At 36.9% G+C, this 18139-nt stretch overlaps 2 protein-coding genes across 11 annotated transcripts in view; one reads left to right on the forward strand and one right to left on the reverse strand.

Annotated features, from left to right (window-relative positions):
- Positions 1–18096, forward strand: part of AFG1L (AFG1 like ATPase) — a 66924-nt gene extending 48828 nt beyond the window's left edge. For all 7 annotated transcript variants that reach the window (XM_026072026.1, XM_026072020.1, XM_026072021.1 and 4 more), the window contains 3 exons: positions 10835–10975; positions 12682–12795; positions 13544–18096. In XM_026072026.1, coding sequence (XP_025927811.1) covers positions 10835–10975; positions 12682–12795; positions 13544–13672 — 384 coding nt within the window. In that variant the 3' untranslated portion in view covers positions 13673–18096. The remainder of the gene's footprint in view (positions 1–10834; positions 10976–12681; positions 12796–13543) is intronic.
- The window catches only part of LOC112969108, a 32447-nt gene continuing 23099 nt past the window's right edge, over positions 8792–18139 (reverse strand). For 2 of the 4 annotated variants that reach the window (XR_003254574.1, XR_003254569.1), the window contains one exon: positions 8792–9315. Coding sequence is in view for 1 of the 4 variants with exons in the window: in XM_026072027.1 (XP_025927812.1) it covers positions 15605–16138; positions 17195–17296 (636 nt within the window). In the remaining 3 variants the exon portion in view is untranslated. Of the gene's footprint in view, positions 9316–13782; positions 16139–17194; positions 17312–18139 lie in introns of those variants that run through there. The other 2 variants (XR_003254568.1, XM_026072027.1) reach the window with 2 other exon arrangements.

Consider the following 18139-nt stretch of genomic DNA (forward strand, 5'->3'; position numbering starts at 1 on the left):
TGTCTTACAGTCTGGTATGGGATAACTCTGTTACACTGCAGTCTRTAGCAATAAACATCCAGATCTAAGAACTTCATTTATGCTCATTGGTGTAGGATTAGAGAGAGAGATTTGAAGATTCTCAGAAAATTTCTTATATAAACAGTAGTTTTTGTAATACAATGTTTCATCTGAACTTTCTGTAAAACTTTTTAAGTTCAGTGGTGTTTCTTCTGAAATAAAATTAAGATTTTGTTTTAAAAAATTAAAGCATATATATTTTTAAATTTGGTATTACATAATTTCATGAAATGTCAGCCATTACATAAGATCRTATGAAAATAACAGTTGAAGAAGCAATTGGTAACTTCACACTGTTTGAAATGTCTGCCAGCTTAAACCAGAATGTTCAGAATAGCTGCTCCTGTAATTAGTGCCTGGAGACTTCGGGAGATTGACTCRGTGTCCTTCTAGTATTAGACTTTTCTTGTTTGATCTGTTACTATCAAATTTTTGCATGTCAATCAAATAAGGAAGTATTTCTGTCTAAAAAATAATGTTTCAGATCTTGGTAATTAACAATTGGCCTTTAATGTTTTTGAACATAAAATATAAAGAATATATTGTATGCCATACTGTTGCCATTTGCAGTCGGCTTGATAGAAAGCATCTTGACACATTATTGTTTTCATCAGTTTTCAAATCATAGTCTCCTCGTTGAGGAAAATTCCAAGTTTCAGCTAGTTTAGTTAAGATCAAATCCATACAGTTAACTTTTTGATTTACTGGCTTATGTGGAAAACTAAAAAATGCTGGATGAGAGGATATCAATCTATTTTAGYTGCTTTAAAATGAAACAAAAAGCATTTTTTCAGGTCTCTAACGTGCCAAGGGTTTATCCAGCAGTGCGGTGCATTCAAGCATTTGTCATGGCTTGAAAATAGTTACCTGCCCATTAGGATGGATTCCTTTAAATGAGCTTTTTTTGTATCAGTTTCTCCAGTCTAATTTTCCAGAAGAACTGTGTTTGTGTTTCATCAAAAACATTTCTTATCTTACCATCTTTTCTTTTCTCAAGCCCCAGAAAATGAACAAACTTGGCCAGAGAAGGCTGGGAGAGGCACCAAGCAAATACTGGTATACAGTCCCTGAATTTTAATGCTAACACTAACTTCCCCCATTCTCTGTGACTGTAGGCAGGTAACTTGATTTCTTGCCCTCAGTTTCTCCATCTATACATTTACTAATGTAGCTAAATTATTGCAGAACATAATTAGTTAATTTTTAGAAAGTGCTGCATGCCGTTTAGCATGTGAATAAAAGATTGCTATTATAGTGGATTCTAAGGAACTGGTTCTTGATACTGAAATACAATTTATAATTGTTCCTGATAAATTCTAGGAGACTTGTGGATGGATTGGATCTGATAACTTGAAATCAACTTTTTTTTATAAAAACTTTTTTCTTATCCGTTTCCCAGCAGTAATTATAAGTATATCCAAAGTTCAGATGAATATATATATATTTTAAATAAAATGCTCATACTAACTTGCTATTAAAATCTCAAAGTCATAAACTAGAGATCATGCAAGTGTAAGTCATACAACCTCATGAGAATATAGGTTTGTTTCTCCGTGTCTGCACATTAAGTTCAGTATTCATTAATGATGCCTTAGGAAAGTCACACTTTGCCCCTCCCCTTTCTTCAATTTTGTTTTAGTTAAACTGTTTGTTTAAAAACTGGTAATTGTGGCAGTTTTGATTTGAACCGTGATCTTGTATAAGTTATTTGACAACACTGTACATCATAGGATCATTCTCCTAGGTCCAAAGGGGGTAAATATAGGCTAGCTCATGGTGTTGCCTTTTAAAGGCTTCCTCTCACTTATGCATAGCAAATACTGACCTCTGCTGGTAACGGTGACTTTTTCGTTTAATATATTCAAAATGCATTTTAGCCTTTTCTTTACAGAGGCTGAATAACTTTGCTTCATGGATCATATAGTATTTTCATTAGGTAATTAGGCAGTTCAATATATCCTTTCATCCAATCACCAAGTACCAATGAAGGCAGTCTCTTAACATGATAGGAAAATGTATCTATAAAACTGATTTTGTGGATGGGTAAGCTAAAGAACAAACAGTAATATTAAATGCAAACGGTTTAATACAGAAATGCTTGTAAGTTCATGAACAACGGGTCACTGGAACCTGGGAAAATAAATCAGGGAAATATGACCATATGCATATCTTCTTATATTCACCCCTAAATAACTGTTATTGGCCACTGTTATGGGATATGCAGCTAGATGGATCTTTGCACTGACTCTCTGTGGACTTTCTTATTTTTAAAGTAATTTAAATAGGGTCGTGTTTTCTCATAGAGCTGGAAAACACAGTGAGGGAATTTGGGTTACTAACCATTAGCAAGCATACTATAGCATAACATCACTAAGAAAATAAATTCAATGTCCGTATCATGAAAGACAGYGTAACCATGCTTTTTGTCAAGAAGATGTTTAGCTGGTCTGTAAGTGGCAAAATGTAGCATTAATGTAGATTAACACAACAAAGAAGTGGCCAAAGGTTCCTGTTAGGTTCCGTTGCAGTGAGCGCACTGCACAGGCCAGGAGGAAGATCTGGTCCCTCACTTGATCAGCTTGCACTTCAGAGTGAAAGATGTGACCAGCTATTAAAAGGAAATAAATGCAATTTTCAAGGCACCAAGTAATTTAGGAATGCAAGTCCGGGTCTGTCTTTAAGTTCAGTTGAACATGAACAGTTGAACACAAATAACACAAATCAGCTGCATTTGCACTTTAATGGTTCTGAATCATTTTGAGGGGGGATTGCTTTCAGTAAGAACTACTGAATGTGTCCACTGTATAATTTGGTGTTTTCTTTAGGATTGTTAGGTGTAGTTGTAAATAAACATGCCATGGAGTTGAGCAGAAGTGAACGCTATTTTCAGTAACTTTTTAGAATCATAGTTTTTTTTTTTTTTAATCTCTAGTTTTATTCCTAGCAGGAGATTAGCTTTTACAGCTAAAGCTCTGGACTGAGAGTCTGTCTTTGATTAGCCACATTTGCTCTGAGGATTTAATCAGTTTCTATACCAATAAAATGTTGCCATATTTCAGTCCTGTTAACTCTTCACTTGCTCGTCACTAATTCTCAAATACATTTTATAAAATATATTGAGAACCTCCTCTCAGGCAGAAATATTGTAATATATTGTTAGTCAAACCATTCTGTTTTATACCTTCTTCTGTGTTTATCACGACTTAAATATTATTAATTATTAGTATTGTCTTCAGTGGAAGCTGCATAAATTGAGGTTTTAGAGCCCATAAGTTATAGACCAGGAAATCCACAAAGACAAAATTTTTAAAGCTGATTGTAGTTTTGGGATGTAGGTTGCAAGGGTTTGCCGCCTTATTTTCAGTCTTTGTCTCTTAAATGCCTGAATGTAGAATTTTTTAAAATCTTTGTTGTCCCTGGGCTTTGAAATCAAATAGTAAATGCCAATACTTAGCTAAAGCTATAAACAGAATGATAATTTCTATATAGTCTAGGTTCTTTTGAAGACTTAAAAATCACAAGATAATCATTTGAATTGTGATCTAGTAACTCATTTAAGAAGAACTTACTTTCACATGGACTTTTGTAAGTGTTTCTTTCTTAGGGCCTGATCACGCCTGTTAGAACTTTTATTATTTTTATTATGCCTGATCATGCCTGTTAGAAATTGTTTGTTTGAGGGTTTACTTACTGTAAAAAGCAACAGAAACCATCTTTTTTTAAGCACCACTAGTTTTTGAGACCTTTTTTTTTGACAACTGCCATGCTTTGGAGTTGGAACTGGAAACTTGGCAGTGAGGGATTTTTGGCAGAAACATGCCTTTTGCCATTCCACCAGTCTATCGAAGTTTGACCAGCTGACAGGTCTTTGAAAATCTCACTTGTTGTTAGGCATAGCAGAGATAGCCTCAGCCTTTTAGCAGTTAAGTTATTCTAAGGCAGGAGTGGTTGTGCTTGATGATGAATGAATATAGTAGCGTGCTCTAGTGAGACTAGCGTGCTCTGTTTCAACTCAGGATAAAACAGGGAAGTCAACAAATATCAGTGAATACTGTCGTATTCATCTGTGTGCAGACGAATACTCAAGCAGARCAGGTACAGAAAAGGATTACTGTGAGAGTCTAGACGAGAACACCATGCATCTTCTGCCCACAGAAAAAAAGCCAAGAAGAAATGTGAGAACCTCATTCATACCATTCCACTCTATATACCAAGAAAGGAAAGGCGCTGTTTCAGTTTTAGATAGCACTGACATATAGGAATGTAAAGTTGCTTATGAATACAAAAAGGCTGGAAGTTATAAGTACCTTCTTAATCGTCGGAAGAGCAAAGTTCTGAAAAAAACTTTCCAGTGAGAGAAACAGGGCTAAAACATTTTTGCTGCAATTCCAAGCAATATCATTTTTTACAAGGTGAGGTGTGCTGAGATAGCAGGGGCTGTGCTTGACCCAGATCTCTTCTACCCCGGTGTTTATAGATCTCAGATTCCTGCTCTGCTGATGACTCGCATAGGTGTCAATAAAGCTGGAAAATAGCTTACGCAGAGGACCTGTAATAGGTATAGGATGAGGTGGTATCAACAAGAACCTGCATTGAGGAAATTCCAGAATGACTGTTGCTAGTGAAATCTTGATTTGCCCCGTTTTCTGCATAGGCACTACAGTAATGATCACTGTTACATGACATTTTAATTATATGATCACATACTTCCCTCCTGCCCTCCCTCCAAGAACCCATGCTTCATTTAGGAACGAACTAGCTTGGGGGTGATGCAGGCTGTGTAACCACAGAGGAGAAGAGCAATGATTAAAGCAGCTGAATGCTGCCCTGCATAGTTGGAGTCTATCCTAGTCTGCACCAGAGACTTCCTGTGTGTCCTTTCCTTTCTTGTCAAAAACAGCCTTTTCACTGTGGTAGTTGGAATACAAGTGTATTTCTCATTTTCTGGACATGCTTCTTGAGGCATTGGGGCCTAAACTGCAATAGTGCTGGCAGTAACTGAAGTTAGTATGAGCTCTACTTTGAACTGATAGTGCTCTACGAAATCTGAAAAATCAGATTTCAGAGATCTTTAATCTGGCAACTTGTATATGCTTTTGACCTTAATTTCTTTGTCCCCTGTTTGTAAAACGGAGATAATATTACCTTCTTGATTCACAGCCATGGTTGTGGAGATAATTTATTACTGCAGGTGAAGTACCTAGCTACTATGGTAACAAAAGCATAAGAAGAAAAGCATACTTCTTTCTTCATGCAAGCATTTGAAAAGTCCGTAGGAAATGAGTTCGTGTAACACACCTCCAGCAATGAGGATAAAACATGTATTGATAGGTGTGCACTATGTGAGAACCACTATTCTGTGTACTGGGTATGTCAAGGATCCTGTGGAGAGGGAAAAAGTATCAGTTAATGTAATTAAAGACTATATCATAAAGCATATAGCCAAGAGATTTAAATTGAGGCACACAGGCAACTGTTGTCTAACGTGGATGTGTGTTTGACTTTTCAGCCTTAGTAATGTTCTTTCAATAGAGCTTTCATTTGTGTGATTACCACTGGAGATGTCACTGGCTTGCTTACTTCTACTTTAAAGAACATTTTAAAAGAAGGAGCAATAAATCAATCAGCAAATATTTTAACAAACAAGTTTTGTAGCCATCATGTCAAGTGGCAGTCAGACAAGTTAAAATAATGCAATTTAAAGTTGCAGGCCAACTCACACTGCTTAGTTAGAACACACCGAAACAAAACTGAATGTATTATTTTAATTTTCCCTCAGTTCGCACTCTGATGTGATTTTTAAATTACATGATGACATGACAGGACCTCTTCAGTAAAAGTTGGTAAGAAATTGCTTTCCTCCTTAAATCCTCAGTTTATTAATTATGCTGTAAATGAAATCCTCATCTTTGCCTGTAAGTTTACAAGGCTTTCTGGTAGATATGCACTGCCATCAGTGTCTTTAAATGTCTTCACCAAGATAGCTGTGCCCTCTTTATGTTCTTATTTAATGTGCAGTTGCATCACAAATCATGCCTCAGATTTTCATTTCTCTTGAGTCATGATCTTGAAACATTACCCCAACTCCCCATTTTAATGATCAGCCATACTAGTGATAGAGCGCGGCTCCTCTGGAAACAACAGAGAGCTTTATGAGGTTTTGTTATTGCTTAATGTCTATGTTGTAAATGTTATACAGTCTTGAACTGTATGTAGTTTTTTAGAAAGTTTTGGAGTATTTTAGTGTCTGCATTAAATTATGGCTACTGTCAATTACTAATCATCAGTGTTTTATTAGAACTGGACCTAGAATATCTTCCAACACCAACAAACATAAAATTTCTCTTAAGATGAAACGCCTTTTTTTTAACCTATGTAAAGTGTTTTGTATTCTTCAGACAATCTCTAAAAGATGAGCTGCTTTGTCATTGATGAGTCAAAGCAGAATGCTTTATACTTTAAATGTAATGTATAATAGGAACAGAAGACAACTAACTCTTAATACAGTCCACAGAGAGCTCTAAATAATAAACATCCTACCTGAACCAAGATGATGATAGCTGAAAATGCATTAAGTAGACAGAGAGACAAAAACATGAAAAATGAAGGTGAGAACTCAGTCAAGCAAGCTGAAGTGGACTAAACACTTAGTCAGGAGGGCAGCCCATGTTAGTGCTAATGCATTTTGCATTGGTATGATGCCTGTAAAATACTGACTYCTGGCATCAGAGTTAATGACAAAAATCTACAACAGTTTTACCTTGTCTACAAGTTTTTAAATACAGAAACAATAATACATAAGAAAGATTTTTATCTGTTAATGTTTATTGCAAAAGATTTGCACAGCTTATGACAGAGCTGGTATCAAACAGTAAGTGACAGTTGTTATGTAAGTGTGTTATGGTTCTAAAGTTCAGTTTTGATGAATAATTGATGGAAAGAAAAAAGATCAGACAATACCAAAATCACACACCAAACAAATTAAGCTATTTTTGGAACATTCTTCACAAAACCAGATTAATCAAGCTAAAATTTTAGTAAGAGGATTTCATATATCATCAATACTAGGAGGATTTGTAGCCTCATTTGTAACTTCAGAGGAAGTAATACCTTCATATATGCTACTGACTAAAATGGAATACTTTCTGTGACTAAGGTTCATAAAATAAATTTCAACCCTAGAGAGTTATACAGAGGGTAGTGGTAAATTTCTAAAAATCATTTGCCACCAGTCTTGTTGTCTTGTCCAAGCCTGTATTTTTGGAAGTCAGGACACAGCCGCTACTGAGCGTCTTGCTGCAAGGTGAGGGAAAAAAAGGCCTATAGACACTACTCCAGAGAGGTGAGGATATTTTGACAGCACGTTTAACTGGGGAGGTGTGGGTTGGCTGGTGAAATAGTGGAACTTGGCTTCTAAGTGGAGCTTCTGTATATGGAATATACAACCAGAATCTCTAGTACTGGGGTAGTTTGGCCTTGAGCCCATTTTCTCTGGCCCTGATATTATCCTGTTGCCCAGAGTTGGTGCATGAGTGCTGGTGCCAGCCTCTTGCCAGTGCTGAGAGAGTAAGAGGTCAGGGAGGARGTGACCTGAGGAGAAGCTGTCTGAGTGCCCCTGTGTGACATTCACCTGCACTTGGAGCGCTTTGACCATTAAGGGCCAGTTAGAAGAACTTCTGAGCAGTTGGGAGTAGCATGGAATTGGGCCCATACCAAGGTTAGAGGAATACAAATGGGATTTAAACTGTCTCCAAAATGTTTGCAAATTTGGTAATTGTTGCTGCTTTTTATAAAGTAGAATAAGGCGGAAAGAAATTAAGTGGCTTGTCCAAGATAAGAGCAAGTCATTTTTGAAAGCAAGATTAAAAACTTTTGTCTTTATCTCCATGGTCATGTCTTTCTACACCCTAAAAGTAGAAGGTTTGAAAACTCTTGTATGTAGAGGACTACAGCTGCGGCCACCTGAGCCAAGTATAACAGACTGACTGAGTTTCAGTTGCTTTTCACCAGGCTGGAGTCTTGGCAGGGATGTACGAACTTACTCTATCAAAATAGTCATGACTGTTAGGCTCAGATCTTTCGTATGATAATGTCTCCAAAGACGTTTTTCTGCCAACGCTGACAAAATATTATTACTTAAGATTTGGCTTAGGGGGTTCAGAAATTCTTGTTAAACAGCTCAAAATGATGTACTTTTTACATATTTAATTTGAAGAATTTTGAAATGCGTGTCTTTTGCACTGCTGAAATAGTTTAGATTCTTGTTTGGCTGTGATAAGGATGCAAACTGTAACCCTCTGTTTTTATATCCATGTAAGAACCAAAAGAAGTATTAATTCTTCCTTTTTTCGCATTTGAAATATATTAGCCTTATTTTTGTCCTTCACAGACCCCATCCCACCTCACGTTTTTTCATTTTCATGTCTGGATACCCACCAAGTTGCACACATAATTCTTGCAGTTTTATGAAGGTGTACAGCTCTGTGGCTGGGTGTTTGTTTGTGGATTTTGCAAACATTTGAAACGTTAATTTTTTCCTTTTAGGAACTGGCTTTTAATACTTGAGACTTTGCCTTGTATTTGCAGTGAGGGGGGCATTCAGAAGTATGGTTTGGGGCATGGGGGAATAATTCCTCAGAGTTTTGAGCTTTGGTAGAAGAGTGCTTGGCATCATCATGTGATAAAAGAATGAACCTGAGTAGCAGTGATGTCTGTAATTTCATACCTGAAGAGAGACATAAGAAATTATTTCTCCTCTCATATGCAATCAAGTTGCTGCTCTTGTCCCCTCCAGGTACCCTGCATACAGGCATACTTGATCTTCTCTACACTTAACAGTACTTCAGTACTAAATATAGAATAAAAATTATCATTACCTAAGTCCTTTTTTATTTTATTTTATTTTTCCCAGACAATCTTAAAATCTCCAGGAGCATCTTCGTATATGTTGTTTTTAGTGCTTCCCTTCTGTTCTTTTGCATTTGATATGATTGTTGTCCAGCTAGCTATAATCTGTATCTGATATTGGGATATTTGGTGGGCTTTCTCTGTAATGTTTCCATCCATCAGTTGCGTCAGACTTCCTTGAACCTTTTCTTGCTTTATTTCATCAAAACATTGCAAGTTCAGCTACACATGCTCTACATTTGCATGAGACTTTTCAGAGGTTATATGTGAAACTGTTGCTGGTAGCCATCGTTGTGATGATTAGTCTCCTGGTTTCTGGCCATGAAGCCCATAGTAACAGAAGGGAGGCTGAAATGAGGAGAGAAAATAAGCAGTATGTACAACTTAGAGGATATAGTATACTGCTGTTAACTTGCAGGTATTTTTAGCAGTATTTTTCGTAGTCATTCTTTTCCATAGACGTCACAGGGAAGTTGCGTGGTTGTGAATGGGGAAACGGGATGATTCATGAGACTGCAAATGGAAGAACTGGCTTAGCGTCTGAGGCTTTAATACCTGCCTTTGGGGTTAGCTGGTGAGATGCTCTAACTTATTTCCATCAGCCTCCAGAAGACTTTCTGGAATGCTGCCAAGACTTCACTCACCTTTGCTTGTGTATAGACCGTTTCTACAGATTCTTCATTCTCATCTCTAAATAAAACCCAAAGCCAGATCTGATCATAGACAGTCATTAAGAATCCACCATAATTTCTCGAAGAAGGATTCTAGTTAGGCAGTTATGTTCAGCCTACAGCAAAATTGTTTGGTTTTTTTGGTTGCATAAAATATCTTTAGTTTCCTGTTTTTAAGATATTAGCAGTATTGCAGTGCTTTAAAACCATATTGCACTATTGGGACAGTGCATTTCTTTAGGCAGGAAGAGAGTTCTGACATTATCATGCAAAATGCTGCTGACCTTGCTCTCTGAAGTATTTGCATCCAAGGTACTGAAATGCTCGCACAGGTAAAACTAATGGGACTGATTTCAGGGCTTGCAAAGAGGAGTATGAAGCTTTTTTCTCCTAAGTACAATGACTTAATAGCTCAAGATAAAATATTGCCTGTGGTACTAATAGGGTAGATCTTGCAGGAAAAATGACCTTCCATGTAATGAAAAAGTCATTTTAAACAAATGTATTTGAATGTGTACTTGCATGAGCTACCACTGTCTGTGCATATCTTCTGTTGATGGTTTAGACATATAAATAGAAACTAAATGTACTTTTAAGCTTTTTATTTTGCCGTTATAGGTGAAACCATGTACAATTTGTCTTTTTGTCTGCTTCCTATTACTTTCAGTACTTGGAATATAAGGTTTTATTAAATCAGAATTACTCTTAGTTGAACCAAATACAGTTCTGCATATGATTTTAGTAGCGAGCCTATGCATTTGTTTTTGTTTGAAGATCTTGCTACTGGAAAGCATCAGTAATAAATACTCCTAATAGCTGTTCAAGTTATTTATGTTTTGGGTGGTTTTGTGGCTTAACCATCTCTAGTCTGTTCATAGATATGGTTCATAGTGATTATTCTGTTTAAGCTCCTCAGAGAGATCATAATATGATGTCAGGATGCAGAAGAGCCAAATTTTTAACAATCGAGCACTGTTCAGGTAAAGCCAAAAAATACAAACGAGCACCATATTTTACCTTTATCAGCAAGGACAAAGTGAAGTATTCCAGAAACACAAGATATGATGGAACAAAAATAAGAATAGGATGAGGACTTTTCACCCTCTCTTCTGTAATTGTAGTATTTCAAGATGCAGAGTTTATGTATCGTTCTGTTATGGGTTTCCATTTGTAACATCTTTTTGTTATTGTTTCAGCCTCTTGGGGCCAGTGACTATTTGGAAATATCCAAGCGCTTTGACACAGTCTTTGTTCGCAACATACCACTTCTTACAATGGCAAAAAGGACACAAGCTCGCCGCTTCATTACTCTTATTGATACCTTTTATGAGCATAAGGTGAGAACTAAGCATTTCATAGATGTATTGCAGTAATATTGGGAGCGCTAAAACCTGTCTGTTAGAAAGTCTTACTTCAAATTAATTATTTATTAATAATTTGGAAGACATAAGCAGAATGGACTAGCACTATAAAGAAACATCATTTCAGTTTCACGCAAAAGGCCTCATTGCAGGAGAGCCAAATAAGCAGGTAGTTTTAAATACTTTTGATTTCTGTAAATATTAAGCATGACCATAAGCATAGGCCTGAGATTATTTGCCTTTCTTGGTTTGGAATGTTATATTTTTTTCCAACTCAAGAAAACCACAGAAGCTGTGTCATTATTTTAATAATGAAAGACTGTGTTCAGCTCCAGTGGAGTTAGCAACTGAGAGTAAATTATTTTAGTTTGTATGGACAGTTGGTCAGGGATCAGTGCCCTCCTGAACAGGGTATTGAAGAGTTAATAGCATACTTACACATATTACTAATTTCAGAAGGAACAGTTACTGTAGGCTTTGCATTACATTGCAGAACTGCTAATGGAATATTAATGATAAATGCAGCACTTCACATGAATTTACAGAGGTTTCAATCACAGAAGCAAAATCAGCACTATTAAAACAAAAAAAGGCAAATTCATGTTTCAGATTTTTTTTAAAAAGTAATGAAAGATATTAAACTCCATTCTATGTGCAATTATATAGGCACACACTTAAATATTCATGCAATCAGGAGATATCAATAGAGATTTTTCAAGAATGTTCTGGCAAGATGGTCAGAAAGGCCCCGATTCAACACAGTGTTGAAGTATGTGCTCTAACTAGTCGTGTGAGTAGTCTCAGGTCAGCCAGATTCTTTGTGCTTTCTGAATTAGAAATGGATAGTTTCTTAGAGGATATACTAATATTTATAAACTAGTGACAGTGTGTGAGAAATACTTATTTTTGTGATCTGCATGTTATCATTAAGAATTGTCAGCAAGCAGTTGCATTCTTCCACAGAAAAACCACACAACTATTAAACTCGCATTACCAGTAATTGTGTGGAAAAGCTATCTGAGAGAGCTTATTTGTAGAGACCTGTCTACAGTGGAAACATTTTGCCTGGATGTTTTCAACAAGTGACTGCTTCTGTAATACACTGTAATCCCCCACAGACAGCACATCTTACTGCACATAGTATCTCCTCCCACCAGACATGAAAACAGCATTGTTGTTGTTATTAGCCAAAAACGTTCACTTGAGTATCCTAGGTGAAAGCGGACTGGCAAAACTCAGCATTTGGGGAAATCTTGTATTTCAGCGTTCTGTATGTGGAAGTACCTGTGCAGTTCACTTACCTACCCAGAGGAATCCTAACTATGGGGAAAAAACCATTGTTGAATAATATTTTATAGCTGTTATTTTAGAAAGTAAATTTGATTGTGAACTCTTTGCAAATATTCTGATACAGCAGATATTCTGAGCATTTAGGAGCATAGTTACACTGTTCTCTGAGTAAAAGTTATGAGTTGTTATTATTAAGAAAAAGATTCTGTAAGGTTAATATTCCGAATGACTAAGTCAGGTAAATCTGTAACAGTACTGTTAACAAGAGAAAGGAAAAATACCTGGGAAAAACCAAGGTCATAAATTGAAGTTTGCTTTTCATAAAAGATGCATTTTATCCCTTATGTATAAAACCCAAGTGATCATATCGTTGCCTGTTTTTCCTCTCTCAGGTGCGTATTATTTGTTCGGCAGTGACTCCTCTCCAAAGCTTGTTCCTGGTAGAACATGACAATGGTGAGCTAGAGGACAACAGAGTGTTGATGGATGATCTGGACTTGAGCCAGGTACATGATATTAACATCTCCCTTTTGTAGCAAAATTGGTTTTGGTCTCATAATTACAGCAGCAATTTAGGAAAAGAAATCGAGTCAACATTTAACTAGTGATTTGCTGCTTTTTCTGCAGTGTATTTGTCACTCTCGTAATTGTATGTTATGTTATTCATTCATGGTCAAAGAAAATATCACAATATATAGAATCATTTTGCATAAGTTTTAGGGGCATTTTGATTGTTAATGGTTATATCTATTCAACCATTTATGAAAATAGTGATTTAAGTTTAGCTCTTATATTTAAAATACAGAAATAAAAATGGTCTATTCTAGCTCTTTGTAGAATATACAGGGCTATCTCTCAGTTCCTCACAGTGAATACTATTTTGCATGCCCCTTATTCTGTTTTTTCTTTCCTTTGTAATGTAGTTATTCTTAATGAATTTTTAAATGGTCTTGACAAAAGCCCTATACAATTAGAGTCAAAAGAAAAGTGGAAATAGATGGTTACAATGTCATCATGTTATTTTTAAACCAAATTGTTTGCTTTGCTATGTTTCTTCAGAGGATTAACTAGCTGAAATAGGTGTTTCTCTTTAGAGTTAATTTTAGGAGGTTAACTTTATTTTCCATTGGTGTCATACTGCTGTCTGGTGTTGTTCATGCCTGTAAAGTATTCAGTGTTACAGTTTAGACAGGATGGACTTCAGTACTGCTATGTTTCTCAGTTTTGTGGTACCATTTTTGTGTATTTATGTAGGATTCTGCCAAAGGACTCTCCATGTTTACAGGAGAAGAGGAAATTTTTGCATTTCAGCGTACTATCTCACGGCTTACAGAAATGCAGACTGAACAGTATTGGAAAGATGGGGACAGAAGCAAAAAATAGAATAATTAAAAGATGAATAAAAGAACACTAAAAAAGTGTGTAAAGAAGTAAAACTACAGAATTGGAATGCTTTTTAGCACAAATTAAATAATTTATTGCACTTTATCTTCTGGACCACTTTTTTTTTTTTTTCATCGAGTGGTTTTTATGCTTCAGACATAAGGACTCGGTTATTTTTTTTGTACCACTAGTTTGTGGCCATATGAAATTTTGCCTTTATTTCCTTTTCTGTAAATTTGATGTACAGGAAATTTAACTGGATCAGAATTTTTCTTGACTGGAGACACAGTCAGTGGGTTATGCTGGGTTGATGGTAGATTTATACCATTCTTGCATGAATAGGGTACTTTGTGGTTCATGCACTATTCCTGTCATGTATAAGACAATTTGCACAAAAGAAGGATCAAATGTTTTGTATGTGAAACTCATCCTGATGTAGCAGAAATCCCTGCTAGAATCGCAGTTTCTTGTAATCAGACTGTTGCTCGCTCTGGTTGATTGAAAACTAAGAATTTGATCCAAGAGAGAAACCCAAGGAAGAGTTTGAAGGTACTTGAAACCTCAGATGATCCAAGTAAGCATGGGTGACAAAAGAAGACTGTGATAAGACAGGGTATAATGTAACACAAGTGCAAGCCAACACTTTTCTTGTATTTTCTACCAAAAATGAAGTTCATGCAAGCTGGATGTGCTGTCTATACACTGATTTCTTTCTACCATGAAGTTTCTAAGGCTTCATCTGTACACCACCTTCCATTGCTAGTAGCACGCCTGCCCTGATCGGGGGACACTAGTACACAGTACTACGGAGGCAGTTCATCATATTACAGTATGAGTGTGTTTTATGAAAAAGATGGGACCTTCACTGATTTTCAAAATCACGTCCTCCATTCTGGTGTTTGTAGTTGAAAACTTCCTTTTAGTTAGAAGTGTCTTTAACTGTGTTTTAATCCAACTGAAACAAAATATGGTATTGCTCATATTAGCTTGTACACTATTTTTATAAGATGTCATTTTAAGAGCACATTTAAAAATAGTTTGTAGGAAAAAATATTGTGCAGATAGGCTGAGAAGACTTCCCTGATTTCTTGGCAAGGAGATGTGTTACATACCATCCCCAAATCTGAGGGTTTTCTTTAGATTTTACAATGTGACTTCTTTTGTATCATATGTGTCATCAAAATTTTTTTCTCTGCGTTTGTTAAGCCTCGTTAAATTTTTGAATCATAACTCCCAGTTACAATCACAAAAAGCTTTTAAATGGGATTTTTGGAGGGTGGAGGGGGTAGGAAGCAGGGAGTTGTCCTCTGCATTTACATGTGTTATGGCAATATAGATGTTTTGGAGCCATGTGCTCTAGTCCTGGTTTTCTGTTCTGATCATTTCTGTTACCCTGGAAGTTACTTATACTGGCTATACCAGTTCTTCAGATAATTTTCAAAGCCTATACTTAGTTGTGTAAATTGCAAACTATGTTATTCCCACAAGAGTGACTACAACAAAGAATTTTTAATATATATTTATGAAAAATCCAATCACAGTAGATTGCATTTACATAGGAATTTCAGAAGAACTGATGTATACTTTCAGAAATTTAATTTATTAATTAGGTTAATTTAGATTAGGTTTCTCAACAGAGGGACTATTGAGAAATGATTTTCATGCATGCAAGTGTGTGTATGTATATTAAAAAAAAATACTAATATATGTAATTTAATTTTGTATGCATATGTATTTATACATGGTAGCCTCTACTCATTAGCCTGAGCCTAAGCCGATGAGTTTCCTGAAGTTTCAGCCTAGGCTTGACTTTTTTTTCTAATAGCGTTCAAATGCCACTGGCCCTGTCTGAGTCAGAAGCCCATGAGTGAAAATGGGAGGTGGTGGTAGATAGCCTAAAGCATTTGCATCTAGATATTTATTTGCATTGTTTTAAAAACTGTCTGTAGGTTTGGCCTGCATGCCTTCTTCCATCCCGTGGTACAGGGGAAACGAGCCTTGCAGAAACAGGCGAGAAGTCTGGGACGTGCGAGAGGGGGGTGTTCTGCAGGTTGTCTGCTCCCGCAGAGGCTGCCAYGGTGGCCAAGTGAAGTGCTCCTCCTCAGTCTGTGGGCAAAGACTGGCCTCACTGGGGCCCTCCTGGCCGGGGGCTCCCTGTGGCCCCTGGACAAAGGTCCTTGTGCCCAAACTGGCGCAGCTTTGCCTGATGGCATTCAGGGCTTTTTTGCCTTCTGGGCACTCATCCCGAACTGGGGTGTGCAGGGTTTCTGGGAGCGGCGGGCCCTGGGAGTCATTGAAAGCCACCTGGGATGTAGGTGAGCTCCATCCAGTTATGGGAGGGACGTCAGGTTCCCAGAAGCTTCCAGAGCCACTGCTGCTTCCAGGGCACATTCCTAAATAAAATCTTAGTGCAGTTTGTTCCTTGCCCAGCAAGGAAACCTTCTGGTGGGAGTCTTTGGTAGACACCTGAAGTAATCAAGGAGAGGAAATGAGGGATACTGCAGAAGTGAGAGACTGGAGACAAGGGAGAGACTGAAAACAAGAGAAGCTGCTTAAATCACTGCAGTATTTGTGGTTGCACTGCACAGTGTGGATTGCCACCTCCAAGTCAGGACCACAAGCAGAGATTGGTGGGACCAAATTGTCAGTCAGGCCAGATGCTGGGATGGAGATCACTACAGTACCCAGAGGCACATTTATGTGCACCCACTTCAAGTCAGGCCCTATTTCACAGTGCTGCTTGTAATGCTGTAACATGCACAAACCCTCTTTCCAAAAGGGAATTTGAGGGGGCTTCTTCTGAAGCCAAACAACTCTCAGGCAATCGGGTGCTAGCCAGAAGCAGCTGCTGAAGCCCAAAGCTGCTGCATCCTGCCCCCAGGGGCTGGGCAAGCTGCCCTCCCGCTACTGTTAGACAGCAAAGCCAGCTGTCCTTGAAGGCTGCTTCTTCCTACATTAAGGTGTTTTAGTTGCCAAAATTTAAACAGTGAAATGCCTACAAATAAATTATGCACACTCCTTAATGGCCTTAAAATTGTTGGATTTATGCTGTACACTTCTATACCATGTTAAAGCACTTTTTAGGGTTTTTTTTTAACTTGCAAATTCCTGTCATCTCAGATCTGCAACATATTTTTATTTAGCTTTTAGTTTTCAGCAAGCATTATTGCTGAGTTATTTTTAAACATCTTTTAGAAATAATCTTGTTGATGTGGGATGATATTTTGCTGTCACAGTAAGTAAAACCCTTGATGATACTCACCATGTGAAACGTTTAATGTGGGTTCCTAAAGGCCACATCCTGGCTGAGAATCTCTCAGCTAACTTGTTTCAAATACTTGATTGATCAAGGAATGTTCCTGATGCCCCAAAGTTTAAATTACAGCTTTTGGGTGTGTAGCTGCTCTATCCATATAGACACTTTAAAGCTGCATTTTCATTTCAGATTTTGTGCAGTAGATCTTATCTTTTTTATAAATAGCACAGTTCTGTCTTTCTAAACTAGTGGTTTTCAGCATTTACCTTCACAGAAATAGAGGGAACAATCACAGTATTTGGGGTATAATGCGGCGGCCTTTCAAAGGTCTTCGGAGGGACTGAAGAGGCACTTCTTGCTGTTGTCATTTTTAATCTAAAAAGGAAAACCGTTAATGCCTTTTTTGAGTAAACATGATCATAATGAAACTGGATAGGTATGTGTCACCTGTTTTGTTTCAATTTAAACATGAAAAAATGGCCAGGTTTCAAACAGATGTCACCAGACATCTAACAAGGAGGAAGAATGGTCTCTCCATCGAGATGTGTGTGAGAGGATCAACATCCAGGAATTCTCTTTTTGGAATTACCTGGATCTGAATTAGCCCTGTGCCTCAGTTTCCCTGTTGATAAAATGGGAATGATGTTAACTTCTTATTTACTAACACTGGAGTGCTGCCAGGCTTAGTTCATTAATATTCTAAGATGCTCTCTGAGGCTCTGGGATGAAAATACTTCAGTAAAGTATGTAAATAGCGGAAAAATAATTCAGCTACTCAAAGTGGATTAGTTTTCTTGTTTGGGTTACAGAATAAATGCCATCAACAAAACACCACTTGCCTCTTTGTAATGCTGTTTTTCTTTGCATAATGCATCTATTTTAAAGGAAAAAAAAAAGAGGTTTGTGATTAAAAAAAAAAGGTAGTTTTTCTTCTACCTATAATGTCAAATTTCCTTTATGATTCATTACCACTTAGTTGTTGTACTTGTGAGCTACAGTAGCTTCATAAATTTTGTTGGGATTTTCATTTTATTGTATATTGAGAATTTTTTTAAAATACATCATTTGGAGTCTAACATATAACAAAGTGAACATTGTTAAATCCTGCTATTTGAAAAGTATTTATGCTGTAATAAGGAAAAACTAATAAATCCAGATTTTATAAACATTTTACTTGTTATTCACAGTATTTTTATATATATGTTCTGAAT

Source organism: Apteryx rowi, unplaced genomic scaffold (assembly GCF_003343035.1).
Source record: "Apteryx rowi isolate R43461 unplaced genomic scaffold, aptRow1 scaffold_334, whole genome shotgun sequence".
NCBI lineage: Eukaryota > Metazoa > Chordata > Aves > Apterygiformes > Apterygidae > Apteryx > Apteryx rowi.